Raw genomic sequence first — 16,948 nt, 5'->3', positions numbered from 1 at the left:
AACTATCGATTCAATATACCGTCAGACCCTCGAAAATATACCAAAAAGTTGCAGTCAATGTATCGTTTGCATAATACAACAGGATCATCGCTGGGATGATCGGATTTCATCGCTGCAACGTTGCCGCATTGATCAGGTACTCGTGGTAATCGTTTTTATTTAAATAAATACATTTTTTTTCCGCGGTATATTTTACGGTATATTTTGAAAATGCAAGGGTATATTTCGGTATCTTTTCGAGGTTCTGACAATATATTTTATCGATAATTTCGCGGTCCCACTGGTCACACTGTTCCTCACCCTTCACACACGTGTTTTCCGTACGCACGTTTAATTTTATTTGCCCGACAAATATTCACATTTATAATGGCCGACGTTGCAGAAACTACCGTCCCCGAGGTTAAGGAGCAGGTCGTGGAGGAAACCAAAGCAGAGGAAGTCGCAGCCGAAGAGCCTGAAGCCAAGAACGGCACTTCCAAGGAGGAGCCGGCTTCGGCGGCCGACGGAGACTTCTCCAAACAAGAACGCGCCATTATCCGGCAAGTAGAGTATTACTTCGGGGACGCCAATCTGAATCGAGACAAGTTCCTGCGCGAGCAGATATCCAAAAACGAGGATGGGTGGGTGCCGCTCACAGTGCTGGTCACATTCAAGCGCCTGGCAACACTCTCCACCGACTTCGATGAAATCATCGGAGCCCTGAACAAGTCCGACGAGGGCCTGGTCCAGATCAGCGAGGACAAGAAGGAGCTGCGTCGCCACCCCGAGCGACCCATCCCAGAGCACAACGAGGAGCGCCGCAAGGAGATCCAGGAGCGAACTGCCTACGCCAAGGGCTTCCCCCTGGATTCGCAGATGAGCGAGCTGCTCGACTTCTTTGCCTCGTACGAGAAGGTGGTCAACATCACCATGCGCAAACACTACGACAAGCCAACAAAGTCGTACAAGTTCAAGGGCAGCATTTTCCTCACCTTCGAGACCAAGGACCAGGCCAAGGCATTCCTGGAGAAGGACAACAAAGTGCTCTACAAGGAGCGCGAGCTTCTCCGCAAGTGGCAGATCGACTACCTCAAGGAGAAGCAGGAGGAATATCAACAGAAGAGCGAAAAGAAACAGAAGAAGAAGGAGGCCAAGGCCGAGCCCGCCATTGAGCTGCCCAAGAACGCGATTGTGGTCTTTGAGGGTGCTCCGGAGACGGTGTCCCGCGAGGAGATCCGCGAGGCCTTTGAAAAAGTGAAGGATTTCGATATCGCCTACATTGAGTTCAACAAGGGCGACACAAAGGGTTCAGTGCGTCTAACCGAAGCCGACGCGGCTGACAAATACATTTCCAAAGTGGAGGAGGGCAAGGTAAGAAAGAGGTTCTGGTATTTCGATTGAAGGAGTCTCGCTAACGCCCAGTTTCTTTTTCAGTTGAAGTTTAACGAGGAAGTCACACTGACACTCCGCAAGGCCACTGAGGACGAGGAAAAGACGTTCCTGGACAAGGCCGTGGAGTTCATGAAGAAGCGCCGCGACTTCAGCCGGAACAAGAACAAGCGCTTCGGCCGCAAGCGCCACGGCGGCAACGACAATCGACAGGGCAAGAAGTCGCGTGCAGAGTAGTCACCTGCTAGACCTTGCAAACGTGTTACTCCGTAGGATCTAGTTGACTTAGCTTTAAGCTCTTAAGTGTACGTCTTGTACGCTGTACGTTTTTTCTGTAGTTTCCGAAGATAATCCGTAGGATAATAATACAGAAAGTATCTCTGAAGAGTATGTTGCTTTGATAACATTATTACAAGATGAACTTTAATTTATTTTACTTACAAGAACTTCGATTTCATACTTTTCCTTAAAAGAAAGCCACAAATAAAAAGAAAGAAAGTGAGTCCCTCGAGCCGGTTGTATTTTTAATTAGTTTTTATTTAATTGTTTCATTGCGGTTTAGTGTATTTTCGTTCTCTTTGTGTTGGTGTTTTTGTTATAAATCAAAGAAAAAAATAATTCAACTTAAAAGCATTAAAAGTGTAAATTACAAATACGTTTAAATGCGATTCAAAATGAAAACAAAAACTGATCAAACTTCAATATTATACGATAGGTTACCGATAGGTGATTTCGTTAGGGGTTTGCTTTGCATCGCAGCTTGTACAATATGAACGGTCGCGTCGCTTAGATGGTAGGTGGAAATAAAAACTATGCGATCAATGGAACTAAATAGTATGGGTTGCATTGCAACAAAGAGACTAAAATTAAATTAGGCTATCAACTAAGGAGTTATCCTGCGATATACATTGACGTTGTGTAGGTGGAAATCAGACTGGGTGGGGACGACGACAACGAGAACTCAGATCACAAGTAAACGATAATTCGATCTGCGCAAGCACAAACAGTTTCTTTCACAACATTAATGTAACAATATCGAACTGGGGAATCATTCTTGATAAATCGAGAGCACAAGCCGGGAGATACTATTGCGGATTACATACGGATCGTACATACGGATCGTACTTCTTACAGGATCTATGAGTATATACTTAATCAACATTTACGTATAAATTAAACATTTACAAACAACGGCATTGTACTGCGATAATATATGTAGTGTGTGTATCGTATGTGTTATTATTCAGTTAATTATTATTATTTATATACTCGTATCGTATGTGGTGGGGTGCGCTCAAGCGGATCATCTCTCTGTAGCCGGCAGAAAATGTACAAAGCTTCAGCCAGGAATGTTTCGTTCTCTCCTTTTGCTTATTCACTAAACTAACACGATTTACATACAAGGGGAGGGAAGGGAGTCTCCTCGAGGCTCTACCTTTCAAAGTGTGTACAACAAACAGTCCATTTAATCCATAATCCATGCACGTCTGTATGTATGTATCTTCCGTATGTTTGGTGCGTTCCAGTCCCATAAAAATACCTAATTAGCTCTGGCAATTGCGAGCATATTGAAAATGGTTCGACTTCAGACAGTTCTGGTATAAAGTCAGCAATCAAATAAAGTCGTAGTCCGTCATCGAAGAAATTTAGCAATTGAATTTTAGGGTAGGTTTCCAGAAACCATTTCGAAATGGATAGATTCCTAGAGTCAGTGTCCTGTAGTCTTGAAACGCACTGTAGGGCTGAGGGTTTGATCTGTGCTTACTTCCAGACTGGCGTTAGATCTAGGGTGAGATTCTGTATGGTGCGGTTCCTCGCAGAGCTGCGCTTCTGCTTCACAGAGCTGGTGATCTCGTTGACGAGGCCTTGGCAGTCATTGCAGACGGGCACCTGTTCGCCGCGCAGATTCTCCTTTTGTTCCTGGGTCTGTGCCAAATGGCTGCCCGAGGAGAACAAGGCGAAGCCCCGCGAGAAGCGGGACCTACAATGGTTATAGAATTAGTTATCAAGCTTGTTGCAGAGGCTGCACTTACTTCCTCTCGAGTGTGCTGCTGTTGGACAGCGGTCGATATGCTGGGCTGTGCACGGGCAGACTCCGGGGTCCCTCCATGCTACGCGACATGGCGTTGTTGTAGTGATGCTTCTGGTGGTGCTGTATCACTCCCGAGGGCCGCATGGCTGACGAGTAGGAGGCGGACATGGATGCCTGGTCGTGCAGTGCCTCCACGGCATGGCCAGGGGCGGCGGAGGCGGATGCGCCGGCTCCGGGCCCCACGCTGATGCCAGGAGTGCTCATGTTTGATCTTTGGTGCTTGGGTGAGGATGGCGCACTGCCCACAGTGCTGCGAGTCTGCAAAAAGCAACCTCAAGTGAGTAAAATGTCGAGGAAAAGCCAAGCTGTCTGCGAACCTTTCTATCTGACTCGGAGCGCAGGAGACGCTCAATCAGGGACTTGGGGAACTGATCGTCCATAATGTTCCCTGTCGACGAGGAGTGCGCCTGGTGGGCGTGGTGAGAGGGTGAGGGTGTGCTCGAGCTGGCCGGACTGGACAGCAGCGATGGTGAGATCAGCACAAGGGGAACGTTCCTGAAGTGCTCCGAGGGAATGCGCATCTGCAAGAGAGCAAATTAATGATTAGTCAGTCCTCTAGCCCTATGCTTTAGAGACCCACCTTGGTGTAGCACTTGGCGCAGACAGTGCGCTGGCAGAGCTTGCACTGTATGCCCCAGGGGCCGAAGAAGGAGAAGCGTGTGCGCAGGCACAGGAAGCAGACGCGACGCTTTTCAACATCCTCCTTGACGCGCACGTCCATGGGCAGGCCCTCCAGCTCGGCCTTGGTCATGACAGAACGTATGTGAACGATCTCCGCCAGCGTGACGGACAGCCGATCGTCCCCCCGTTCCATCCAGGTCTGTTTGTCCATAAAGGACTTGTTCCATGGCCCAAGCGAGGATGTTGAATGAGCCTCGTCCAGCCTGGGCGGCAGCTCCGTCGTCTGCGCGTGCTCGCCCGCTGTCAGGGGGCTCTTCCTGTGTGCCTCACTGCTGGCTGCTCCCGACTGCTGACTGCCTGCGTCATCCGACTGACGCGACTCGGGCCTCGTGGATGGCATTGAGTGCGTCTCCTCCAGGTTGCTCTGGCAGCCCACAATAGTGTGGCGGCGCAGTGAAGCGCGTCTCGACTCGCACTGAGTGGCCAGATCGTAGGCTGTGGAGTACGGAAAGTGCAGAAGAAAGCGTTAGTCTGGGGTGGACATTGTTGTTTATATTTCTATATGAATGTACAGGAGAGAGGGGAAATTCGAAGGGTGTATGGTGGCGGTGGGTGGCGTGGCATTGGGTGTACGAGTATGAAAAATAAGAGGCTGAATGAGCTTAATGATGGGCACCGTGATGCATCGAATGGAAAGCAAGCGTGTGAGATTTTAGTTTAGCTTTTATAGATATTTACATTCGAGGGCATTGTCGAAGAACCTGTGGTACTCGTCCTCCGTAAAGGATGGCTCTGCGGGCGGCGCTGGCTGTGGTTGTGCTTGCTTGGGTGGTTCCACTGCAGCGCCAGGAATTATTGTGGCAGCGTTAATTTTTGTATTTATTTTTTAAGCGTTTTTGTGGCAGAATTGAAATTAAATTATTTCTCATACAATTACTCGTATAACAGCAGGGGGCACGGGCACAGCAACCAAAAAATAGATTAGTGCAAGAGAAAGATCTACTCGAGTGCAGAAAATAATAATGATAATTGTAATAATACTAGGGGAGCAGCTTGCAGTAGATTCTCTTTTATTTTTATACATTTTCTTTGCTTTTTAATTTTACAAAATATTTCGAGATTTTCGTTTGTGTGTGTTTTGTGTGTGCGTGTGTGTGCGCTGCTCCTTAAGGCTTAAAGCTGAACCAACTCCATTTTGTTATCTGCCCACACCAAAACCCTTGCAAGGTCTTCGTCTTAGAATCTAAGTTTTCTGTTTGTTCTTAGTGCGATTTGGGAGCGGGTAAATAATTATAATACTCGCACAACACTTGCTGGTTTGCTGGTGCCTTGTTGCCTCGCAAAAACCATACAACAAATAATAATTAGTCGAAAGTTGTTAGCAGTGTGTGTTGTGTTGTGTTGTGGTCACAGTAAAACGATCAAATACCTTTGCAAAATTAGGTTTGTTGTGTTGGGAAGGAACGCAAAAATGTAAGAAATAAAAATAAAATAAATTAAAATTATAAGAAAAACTTAAACCATTTTACACAAAATACAGAGTGGGCAGTGCGTGTCAGAACTGTAAGAGACTCGCTGCATAAGTTGGCCTTATAGTTGTGTTACGCACTTTGTGATAGCTAAAGACTAAAGCCAGACTGTGGCTTTCAGAGTGAGGCACCAAGTGAAGTGGAAATTTAACCCATTAAACTGTTATAAAAGTTTCTTTAAAAAGCGAAAGAGATTAAAGTTTAAAAGCAGCCCTGGAGTAGTTTTCGATTGTGTGAAATACATCCCTACATTAGTGGTTTTTGGAAGACCCATAATAGTCCCTTGCAAGAGAATCTTTCAGACATTTTATACATACAATCGTGATACGTAGCTTCAGTGTTTAGGCTTTCATTCGGACAATCCAGAAATAAATTCCACACTCAAGTCTGTTCAAAAAGTGAATTGAATTTCAAACATGTACAGACATAAATCTAAGTTGCCTCTGCCAATACTTGGTGTTAAGTGCCCAAAGTGCCCGTATATATATTGTAAATATATTTTATACAGATTATAGATTACATTTATTGCACAACGATTAGAATTGGATACTCACTTGTGCGTCTGGGGCGCATCAGCGACGCTGTTGCCTGGCAATCTTGCCGCGCTTGGCTGGGCACCATGTAGCCACCAAATGGATACGGTGGCATCTTGGGCTGAGAGCAGCGGTGCAGCTCGGCTAGATGTGCATGGTGATGCTGGTGTGTGGCCGCTGTGGAGTGGGTGCTGCTCATGCTGGACTCATCAAAGAAGAGCTCGTCGTCCTAGGAGATAAATTTCGATTAGCAAAACGAACAGAGGATCAGCTGGGGGGAGACTCACCTGCAGCTGTGAGAAATCCACTTTAATGAGCCGCTGCCTGGAACGCGACAGCGTGGAATTCGCACTTGGAAGCACTGCAAATTGAAGATTGAAAGAAACAATGAGACTTCTGGTTCCAAAGCGAAAGTGAATGCAGTCCGCAGCAGCCATGGGAAAAGCTGCGCGTGATGGGATTATCTAATGAATATCATGGAGTAATGCCATCTCTCTGAGTAGCAGTCGGTAGAAACCGGCTCTGCTCATGTCTGCCCTTTCTGTCCACTCATTGCGCCATTAGAGGAGACCTGCCCGGATGGTTGGCTGACTGGAAGTTGTCAACACGCCGCCTCGCACTTTTCAGCGGCCATTCGGCCACAAGAAACCGTTAAGACCCGGCGCACTTAATGGTTCTACTTATGAAATCACTACGAAGAGCCGCTGCTTGCCTGGGAACTTCTTGGAGCGGCTGGGGTCGCTTCACTCTTCTACTTGTCGGAGATACACTTTATGACTGGCCCCATAATAGCCGCTACGTGACTGGCTTTGACCCGCGGCTGCAAACAGGAAAAGGAAGCAAACGTCACACAGAACCGGGTACAAACAAATGCAGTTTCAGCAACACATTTTCCCTTGCCATTTCCTAACAAAGGGTATCCAAACTTCTGCACAACGATGTTGGATTGAGGATTGCGGATTGCTTCACGGCTTTAATGACTGGAGCACAGAGTCGGAGTGCAATTACCGCAGCCACTGCACTCGCTACAGATTTACTCCTTAAACACATACGATGCCTTGGGGGCATGCCACCCCCTCCCTGAAACAGCACACAGCGACTCACACACTTAAAAAAAAGCATAGACGAGGCTGAAATTGAAACCAGGTCAAAGCAGAGCAAAGCATTTTTCGTTGCCCAAAGCAATATTGGGGCATGGAAACGTTTTTCGGGTTACCTTTTGATGACTTGACGGCCTGCCGTGGCTTGGGTGTCGGCGGATTGGGTACTGCTGCTGTCGACGAGGCTGTTGCACGCGGCGCGGCACGAGGCGTTGGCTGTGGCTTGGGCTCCGACTGGCAGAGATTGCTGTCCCCGTCGGAGCCGCAGTAGAGGGAAGCATCGCTGCCCACGTCCACCACATCCACGGCGCGCACCACGTGGTGGCTCTTGAACACCGACGCGGCCGTGGAGCGCTTGGCACTGGGCATACCGGGCTTTGAATCCATTTCGAAGCGGTCACAAGATTACAGTCTCCACATGTCCGACTGGTGGATGGTGCTGAGTGCCAGGTGCTTGGTGCTCCACTTCCACGGCACTTCTTGAATCACTTTGGCTCACTCTTGTTGCCTTTTCACTTTTCTCTCTCTTTGTGTGCCACACGGTTGCATTCAGGCTATCGATCCGGGGAGTACAACAAATGGGAACCAACCCCACAGAGCTTCGCCGAGGGTTGTGTCCGTGCCCTTTCCCCCAGACTGCCAGACTGGCACTGACTGATGGCCGATTTTCCACTATAACTTTCCACTAGGCCTTGCCTTTCTGCGAGCCTTTTTCGGTTATTTTAATCATCCAGTTTTTGTCACTTTTCCCCAACCGCGCCACGCTCCCACCGCTCTCAACATAATCAATGGACGCCAATCCTCCAACCAGCAGAAACAAAACCGAACGAATGAAGCGCAACCGCCAAGCCAAAGCAACAAAACACGGAGCCCCCAAACCAGTTACAGTTACAATTTGCAGTGCGAAAAGGGCACAGCCATTAAAGGTGCGTCCACTCCGCTCTTCGGTGGCCTAAATTGCTTGCATGCTTTTTACGTTATATGTGTGGAGGGAATAATAATTAAAACAATGGTCATATTCTTTTGCAAAATTATAGCCATAAGCACATGTGTATCTACTATATTTATGCATATCTAAAACAAATAAATTGTTAGCTTTAAATATTCGCATGAGCGCATGGTATAACTGTGTTGGGTAGGGAACAACATACGCAGCGCGCATGCGCAGAGAGAGAGAGAGAGAGCGCTTGAGAGAGTGGGTTTAATGAGAGCTTAAGCCAGAGAGTTGCTTTTGTTTTGGCACACTCAGCGTTTTGTTTTGTTTGTTGGGGGCTTTTACGTCACTGCTTGGGTGGGTGGTTCGTGTGATGACGTACAGGTAGAACGCGTTGGCAGGGACAGCAGCGATTATGAGTAAGCAAAGGGGGTATTTGGGGTATTAAAAACAAAGTTGCAGCAATAATGATCAAGTTTGCAAGCATTCATCTCTGGATGGGAATTTACATTCAACTAAAAATGGAAAAGCAATTCAAAATGCTGGGAGAAGACAGTTGGCCGTGTATTCAATATGTCTTAGCAGGCATTGATAAGTATTATGCACTTTTTCTGCTTCCAAAAACTGAGATACTGGCATAAAATAATTAATACAGCTGCTTGCAGCTTATAGAAGCATTTTTTGTCATATACTTTCTACATCATTTGTAGGCACTACAAACGCCTAAAAGTAGTGCACACTTTTCAGCTCTCTTAACCATGTAAATTATTCGTAGCTGTAAGTTGCATGTAATGCTATGTAGCATATACATACATATGTACATACATATGTAAAATAAATGTAGCTTATGGCTGATGGACGGAAACGACTGTAAATGAATCTTATTTCATAGAACTGTAGAATCGAGAAGAAATTGTTTAGAAAAAGATTGGGATGATGTCTTAGTAGAGATAGCATCCTTATGAGATTTAAGAAGATTCAGAATATGTAGGAATATCGGTGGGCAATCAGTATGCAAAGTGTTTGCTTTAAGCAAATGATAGATTTGGTTCGGAATCATTCATTAATGGGCATATGCACATGTTGACCAATTGAATAGCGTTTTCGACAGTCAAACCATATTTTTCGGGCAGCAGCTGCAAACATATCTCAGAGACAAAAAAGATTCCCAGCTCCAGAGACGGGAGTCACAAAAGAAAAGCAACAAGCAACAGCGACAAACGAACTGACAAACATACATAAACAAACATACAAACACTGTCTAAGGTGGAGGTTGTCGTGAGCCTGGCTTTGGTCGTTGTCGTCGCTATCTTTGTGTGTCACCGTTTTGCACGCTTCCTTCAGCAGAGCGGATTGTGGATTGGGTATTGGGTATTGGAAAAAGTGGCCGTTTTTGATCTATGCTGGCATGCGCTCTGCGCTGTAGAGATACAGCAAGAAAGAGACAGATTGGGACGACAGACAGAGCGACGGACAATGGAGCTCCCCGGACGACAAGTGCAGTGAAAAGTTTTCCCATCTCTCTCTCTCTCTCTCTGTCTCTACTTCTCTCATTCTCTCTTTCGGACTGTGTGTCTTTCGAGCGGAGACATCTGTCTATGTAAGCACATGCGTATGACAACAATTTATGGGCGGCTGGCGTTTAAAATTGGAAATCGGCAATGACAATCCATGGAGAGGATGGCTGCGAAGACAGACACCCACCAAAGATTAGAGGCGGCATCTATTTTTGGCACTCACTGCGGAAAAGCACACTGCGTCTGCTTGTGCCGGGAAAACTATTGACAGACAATTTAGTGACGCCCTTTGTAGGGAGTTTATGACCAACGTCATTGTCAGGACAAAGCTGTGGAATGCATGTACACAATATGTACATGAATACATAAATAAGTACATATTTACATGGATATGTGTGGGGATGCAACCAAGCCAAGCATCTGCCGCACTCTTCTAAGGTTTAAGTTGGCAAACTGCAATCTCCTTGCTCCTTGGCCTATCTAATTATGTTTTTTATTTGAACTTTCTACTATCTCTCTTATAGAACTTTCCCAAATCTTCCAAATATTACCCACATAATCGCACTCGCTTCTCGTAGTACTTTCTATTTCTATTTGAACTTACTTCTCTGCCTCAAAGGAGGTGCCTCTGGTGGTGTGATCTGCTTCAGCTCCTTGCCCTGCCGTATGGACTCCATGAGCTGTTCTCTGGGCGAGGGCGTGCACTTCCGGGGCGGACCCAACTGCCGCTCGGATGCCTGGTTGGGAAAGGAAACAAAGAACAACAAAAAATAGAACAACCAAAAATTAGTTTGAATGTGGAATTGGAACTGTGAATTTTTATTTGGATGCCAGAAAATTTAAACACGGCAAGCGGCCTTTGGGGAGCTGGACTTTGGATCGGGTTTGCTTTTGGGAGTTTGGGATTTGGTTGTGGTTGTTGATTTGGGGGCACTACACACCTTCTTCAATGGCGGCCGTGACCTGATGAACTCCAAGATCATGGCATGGGCATCTTTTTTGACACGCGGCGGTATATCTCCATTGACCATCACCTTGCGCAACTGATACTTTCTGTAAAGAGAAAATTTGCTCGTTGATTGGCTCTGCTTGTGCCTGTGCCTGTGCTTTGCGTGGGAATATCTCTTGTTTCTCCCCTCTCTCTCTCTCGTACTTACTTGGCTCGAATATCGCCCATGAGTATCTCGTAGGGCGTCAGCTCGTACTCGATGGGCGTGCGCTCGAAGTTGCTCTTCTTCAGGCGTACGCCGCGGCGCAGCTCGTCGATCACCTGCACCCAGAAGCGTGCCTGCAAAATGGGGAAAGTGTGTCTCAGAGATTGTTCAGATAGGGGAATAGAGGATGTAGAACGGATAACGGCTAACAAGACATGCAACTCAACTAGGGACATGCTGGTCCTCGACTTTATCCACCTACTTGAAGTGCCATCCACACCTTCAGTTCGTGCATGGAGGACGAAAGGTAAACACAAATCAGAGCATAAATCGGCAGAGAGTTGAATGAAGAGGGAGACAGATAGAGAGCACATTTCACTTTTTATGCAGCAGCTCGTCCCCTGCCGCCGTTATGAATATTTTCATTTAATTAGCTAATAATAATTGAGGCTGCCGTTGCATTGGCTGATTAATGCCAGACATGCCAGCCAGCCACTTGCCACATGACAAGCTAACGGTGCGTACATATGAGTAATGTGTGTTGAATGCTGTGCGCTGGCAGGAAGACTGCAACTTCAGCTCCCAACTATTTAGCACACAATGGGAGAGGCTGTGCGAGGCGGGGGAGCGACCGACTATATGTAACAGCGTTTTGGCACTTCGCGTTTTCACTTTTCGCTGCTGCATTCGCTTTTCCTGTTCCTGCCAACACTCAATTGGTGGCAAATGCATTTTCGAGACAGCTCATTAACTATGCAAAACGGGATGGGGGGGCCAGCACCCACAAATATCTGCAACAAAAAGAAGCTAAGATGCCAAGCCACGCTTGAATGCTTCATCCATTGTGGCAGCAGCTTCCGGAAGAGCTGTCTGTAGTTGTGCGTAGAGAGTACAACCTTTTTGAACCGTCTGGATCGACACATTTGCATAGGAGCTGTGGCCCATATCATGACGGCAGGCAGCAAACCGAAACACAGACAACCGATGCGAGCCGATGCCTCAGCAGTTGCAACACTAAAAATCATTTCTAGACGTGCAAGCACTATGAGAGTTCACAGAAAAATCCCCCACGTGCTGGCAAACAGAAACAGAAACAGCAACAGCCAAAAACCAGCATGCAGAATCGCAAACAAAATAAATGTAAATTTCTCTCTTTGTACAAACTTTGCTTTGGTTTGTGACATTCTGAAGGCTGTGAGATTCTGAGAAAAAGCTGATAAAACGCTGACTAGAGACACACTTCTTGGGTGGGTCTGCCAGCAGCAGTAGCAAAAATAAACAATAGAATGGCCAGGCTCACAGCAGACTCTTATCGAACAGCTGGGGAAGTGATAAGAGCGCTTTTAATCAAGCCAACAATTGCCTGAAATTACAGCAAACACAGAGACAACAAACACTCTAGAGTGCAGAATGTGGTTCCAGTCCGACGACGATGATGATGATGATGGCCCACCTGTCTGGGGTCTGGCCAATTAATTGGCAATTGGCAGAGACGACTGCGCCTTCTTTAATCTGCGGCTCTCAACACATGCAAATGCAAAGCGAACTGGCACGAAAACAGCACAAATATTTATGGTCTATTTATTTAATTACGAATGTGGCGTGAAGACGGCCTCGCATCTGGATAAACTCTTAGATATATAGTGGGTATACCTATGGTATGGACTATTACATGCTCCTATGATTTGTCGTTTGGCTCGCACGCAAAGTTTCTGATTTGTTTGCTTGGTTTTTGCGGTTTGTTTCTGTGCTATCAAACATGCAAACATTGCGAATGACGTGAGCCAAGACTCGGGCCCAGGGCGGAGAAATTATTCAACAAACGCGAGGAGCGGCGACCGGCTACAGGAGGGGAAGATTCCCCGGTTGAAAATTAAAGGAAAGTCCGAAACACTTAGAGGTTCATTTGTGGTTAGAATGTGTCCATTATTCGCAAAGAAAAGCGCTCTAATCTCTGTCATTTTGGTCAAAAGCGAATCCCTGAAACTACACAGCAAACGGATGAGTACATAAATGTGGTAGAGCAGGTTTTCAGAGTCAATCTTTTAGTATTGATTCCGTGTTTCCACACGCAAAATAAAAGAATTAATTGAGTCTAATATGATTAGCAGTTCGTATAAATCGAACAGCTCGAAGAATATCTTAAAAAATAAATATTCAAAGGCAGAATAAACCAATTAGCACTGGCATTACCTTTCGTTTGAACAAGTTTGTCGCGAAGAAAACTAATTAAGAAAAAACTCCACACCTTTCCCTGCATCGGAGCAGAAGTTTGCGAGCGATTCTACTGGACTGGGCAGCTGTCTGATTCAATCAGATAAAACCAAACCCAAAGCACACCTCGAACGGTAAAGCAAAGGCACTCTAGTATATGTTTCGCGAAGCTCTGCGTTTGCCTTGCCTTTGCCTTTGCCTTTGCGTGTCTGGCCAATTTGCGTGTGGGTCTCAATGGGTTCCGGAGGTCCAACGATGATGGCAAAATTCCTGTGACGGCCTCGACACATTCGCCAAAGGTCAAACCAAATACAAATTGATCAACTAATGTGTGGCCCAAGTAGTTGGAGTAGATGGCGCTGAACTCATTAGGATGATGGTCGAGTGGCAAGCAGCAGTCGTCGGTTGCCGCGGGGCCAATTATTGAAATTAAAAGTGAATTCATTTGGCAATACCCTCCCTAAGCATGAAATAGTTCACTTTTTCCGCTGAGCCATGGAGGAAAACCCCCAGCCAAAAAAATGGCTCACATGTGCGGACGGACATCACGCGTGATCTCTCAGTCTCTGAGTCTCTGAGTCTCTCTGTGATAATGATTATGATGATGATGGCTTGGCCAAGCGCTGCTTCGAAGAGGTGCGCCTGTCGGACAGCTCGTGAGTCGGTAGCCCACTTCAAAGTGGAGCCATTAGTGGAGCTGTACGGGTTGCATAACAGTCTGGAGGGGGAATGGCAAGTCTTACCCAGTCGTTGAAGCCCAGCTTCGCCAGTTCCTTCTGTGTGGTCGGTGAAGATTCTGAGGCCTTGATGAGCTTCTCGGCACCTGTGGCAGCAGCATGATTATCGAATGATTAATCTCATTTACGCCCAAGCCGAAAGACTCACCATTGTTGAGGACTTGCTGCAGGAACACGCGAAGCTCAATTGTCTCCGTGACCAGGGCTCGGCACACGGCTTTGTAGTGATTGTCTGCTAATGCTGGTTTCTGCAAGTGATTTCGGCAGGTCTGCAAAGGAGAGAGGCGATTAAATGGGTGTAATAATATTTCTTTACATTTCAACTAAATCTTTCCCCTTGTTGCTTCAGCTGCAGCTACTTTTCCACTTTGCATTTGTGTGTTAGCTGCACGGCTTCTGGCCGAAGCTCTGCTCACTCTTGCCTGACAGCAATGTGTCAATTCTATAAAGTGGCTCATTAGAGCTCCGGCAGCGTTCGGACTTGCAGGCAATCAGCAACGGTGTGAGGTTTATCACACGCCCCAATGCCACACGAAGCAAGTGATCCTCAGCTGGGTTGCACTTGCTCCCCCGGATGGGGCAGCAGAAACATTCCAGCGAGGCATTTGTCTGTGAAATTCAGGTTCGATTTCAGATTCTAGCCTGCTCGATGGATTTCCTTGTGATTACGAAATCGCTTGTCTTTATGCTTAGTTTTGGTTATTTAACATTGCGGCTGTGGCTGAGGCGATTGGAAATTGTTTTTTGCAGTCAGGTACTCGTAATCCAAGTAGAACCGGGCTATGCTTGTTTGGCTGCGGTTAGCCGCGATACAGATACAGATACAGCAACAGCCACAGCTACAGATACTCGAGTGCAACGCGCAGATACTTTTTTTCTCTCGCTCTCTCGCTCCCTCGGCTAACTGTAACGCGCGAGCCAAACAAGTTTTTCCCACAGCGGATACATCGATCTATATACCTCACATATTTATATGTCAAATGGAGCTGCTCAGAGCCTCGGAGTCAAAAGGTCAGCCCGTGGCGCACCCCCGACGCCACTGAGTCATGGATTGCTGTGTGTTTTTTTTGGCACATCATGACACGATTCGATCTCAAATGTCAGATACCAAATCGAAGCTGAAGCTGAAACTGAAAAGCAGAAACCTACCTCGATTATGTGCTCTAGTTCTTTGGTGTCGTTGCGCTCCTCCTCCGCCTCGTCGTCCCAGCGCTTGTCGCCCTCGTCGATGCCCTCGTCAATGCAATCCTCGTCAGTCTCTGGAATAAAAACAAAACAACAAAAGGGTCAAACGTTGAGTGATAACTTTGCATATTGCTTGATTTAGTTTATCAAAGCTTTGGCGTGATTCATGGCAGATCAGCGAGGGGGAGACCTTCAGCTCGCTTTCAGCTGTGCAGCTGTGGGATTTACGCTTGAAGGCTGCTCTTCGATGGGGGACTTTGCCGAAAGGCACCCACTGAAAGTGACTCAAGCACACAGAATCTTGTGTGAACATTTCATCACTGCGATAAGTAAACAAAGCAAAGCAAAACCCAATCTACTCTTCCGTTTTGTGGGAAATCTAACAAATATTCTACGTGCTGTTGGACCCGTAACTCCAACTGATCAAAGTCCATACAGCTACGCAGCTTTACTCACCATCCGCTGTCATAAAGTTGAACAGATTCTCGAGCTCCTGCGACATCTGGCACTCCTCGTCCTCCGGCAGATTGTAGTCCAAAGCGGTGTACACAATTTCCGCCATTTCGCTGATGATCTGCAAAGGTAAAAACAGTTTTTGAGATTTAATAAAATACTGGTAATAGTTGCAAATCGAATTATCGCTCATAAATAGCAGAGAGCAAGGGTTAAGGCCGCCGTTTAAGCCCCTCAAGTGCCTGACTAGGGTCTGGCAGAGGGACTGCTGGCCTGGGGCTTGGGTGCCTGCTGGTTAGGCGCCTTGACAAACAAGCTGTTCAGGCAGTTCATTAAACTGACACTCTAATTGGAGTTGAAGTTGACGAAGCTTCGTAGAAAAAGGCGACACACTGCAGCAAAAGCAACAAAAATGAACTCTAATTGTTGTTGTTTAGCCGAGAGCTGGGAAGTTTTGAGCTCGATCTGAAGTTGCTAAAGTTCAGGTGCAACAACAGCAGAGAGAGAGGCGAAAAGCAGCAACTTCAAACACCCAAACCCAAACCCAAACCCAAGTGCAGTGTCAGCTGTAAAATGCTGCCCCTGCCTCAGGCACCAGCCGCTGTCGATTCACTTTCACTTTGGCGTTGGCGAAAACACTTGCCGAAAAAGAAAAGAAAAAAGAGTTATACATAGAGTGTTAAGACATAAACTGAAGAAGTCGTTAAATAATAATTCGCAGCTGCCTGCTGCCTGCTGGCTGACAGTGAACCCCAAGCAGCCAACGGCAAGACGTGGGTCGAGACGCTGACGACGACGACGACGACGCCCACACACCTGGCGAGGCATTATGGCATCGCTTCCGATCTCATCCGTTCATCCGTTCAATCCGCAGCCACTGCCTCGCTCCCTCTTTGATCTTTGTCTTGTGTTTTTATTATGAAAATTAAATGATAAAACATTGTGACAGCTGTGCATTCGATTCACTTGCCTTGGGCAGGGACAGACACAGACTAGGGAAGGGCTTCGACTCTAGCTCTGGCCACTGAAGAGGTTGACAACAAATGTCAGTTGGCCCTTACATCATTTGCAGAAGAATTACAGCTGCAGTGGCAGTGGCAGTGACAGTTTGCAGGCGTTGAGTGGATGGGAAGACAGACATAATTAATGGCTAAATGATGGGTAAGAGTTGCAAGTGCAAAAGTGGCACGCAGAATGCAGAAATACACTTTCAACCAAGCACAATATTAGAACCTTAGTTAGGGCTTTCCCATGGGAAAAAGTGTAGTCGAAGCGCAACCTCTAATCAGAGTATCCCAGAATTGTTGTGCATAATTTTAGATCAAGCGCCTTCTGCGCAGGAACCCATCCATCATCAGCATCGACTCTTGAGAATTTTCCCATGCAATTAGCGAAGGGAACACAAACAGCAGGGATGCGGAATGTGCATTGTTGATGTGATAGTCAGCCACCAGCAAAGTGTAATAGGCCAAAGGGGAGCCGCCGCAATGGCAATCGTTTCTTGCTGCCTA

The 16,948-nt window shown here is 46.7% G+C and overlaps 2 protein-coding genes across 6 annotated transcripts in view; one reads left to right on the top strand and one right to left on the bottom strand.

Annotated features, from left to right (window-relative positions):
- The first annotated feature begins 278 nt into the window (after nt 1–278).
- Nucleotides 279–1,783, top strand: LOC117901381 (la protein homolog). Its single transcript, XM_034812108.1, has 2 exons — nt 279–1,350; nt 1,414–1,783. Exons 1-2 carry the CDS (start codon nt 367–369, stop codon nt 1,603–1,605), a joined length of 1,176 nt encoding a protein of 391 aa, XP_034667999.1. The 5' UTR covers nt 279–366; the 3' UTR covers nt 1,606–1,783.
- Nucleotides 1,784–1,884: 101 nt separating this feature from the next.
- The window catches only part of LOC117901378 (protein spire), a 41,008-nt gene continuing 25,944 nt past the window's right edge, over nt 1,885–16,948 (bottom strand). Inside the window, exons 3-16 of one of the 5 annotated variants that reach the window (XM_034812094.1) lie at nt 15,441–15,558; nt 14,949–15,058; nt 13,948–14,068; nt 13,806–13,885; nt 10,852–10,982; nt 10,636–10,747; nt 10,299–10,431; nt 6,431–6,504; nt 6,165–6,372; nt 4,820–4,933; nt 4,041–4,576; nt 3,778–3,981; nt 3,402–3,718; nt 1,885–3,349 (exon numbers count right to left, since the gene is read on the bottom strand). In XM_034812094.1, the coding sequence (XP_034667985.1) occupies nt 3,130–3,349; nt 3,402–3,718; nt 3,778–3,981; nt 4,041–4,576; nt 4,820–4,933; nt 6,165–6,372; nt 6,431–6,504; nt 10,299–10,431; nt 10,636–10,747; nt 10,852–10,982; nt 13,806–13,885; nt 13,948–14,068; nt 14,949–15,058; nt 15,441–15,558 (2,478 nt within the window). In that variant the 3' untranslated portion in view covers nt 1,885–3,129. Of the gene's footprint in view, nt 3,350–3,401; nt 3,719–3,777; nt 3,982–4,040; nt 4,577–4,819; nt 4,934–6,164; nt 6,373–6,430; nt 6,505–7,359; nt 8,068–10,298; nt 10,432–10,635; nt 10,748–10,851; nt 10,983–13,805; nt 13,886–13,947; nt 14,069–14,948; nt 15,059–15,440; nt 15,559–16,948 lie in introns of those variants that run through there. The other 4 variants (XM_034812095.1, XM_034812096.1, XM_034812097.1 and 1 more) reach the window with 4 other exon arrangements.

This window comes from Drosophila subobscura, chromosome U, assembly GCF_008121235.1.
Source record: "Drosophila subobscura isolate 14011-0131.10 chromosome U, UCBerk_Dsub_1.0, whole genome shotgun sequence".
NCBI classification, from domain to species: Eukaryota; Metazoa; Arthropoda; class Insecta; order Diptera; family Drosophilidae; genus Drosophila; species Drosophila subobscura.
The sequence above is the reverse complement of the archived record's forward strand: the minus strand, read 5'-3'. Positions and strand labels throughout refer to the sequence as shown.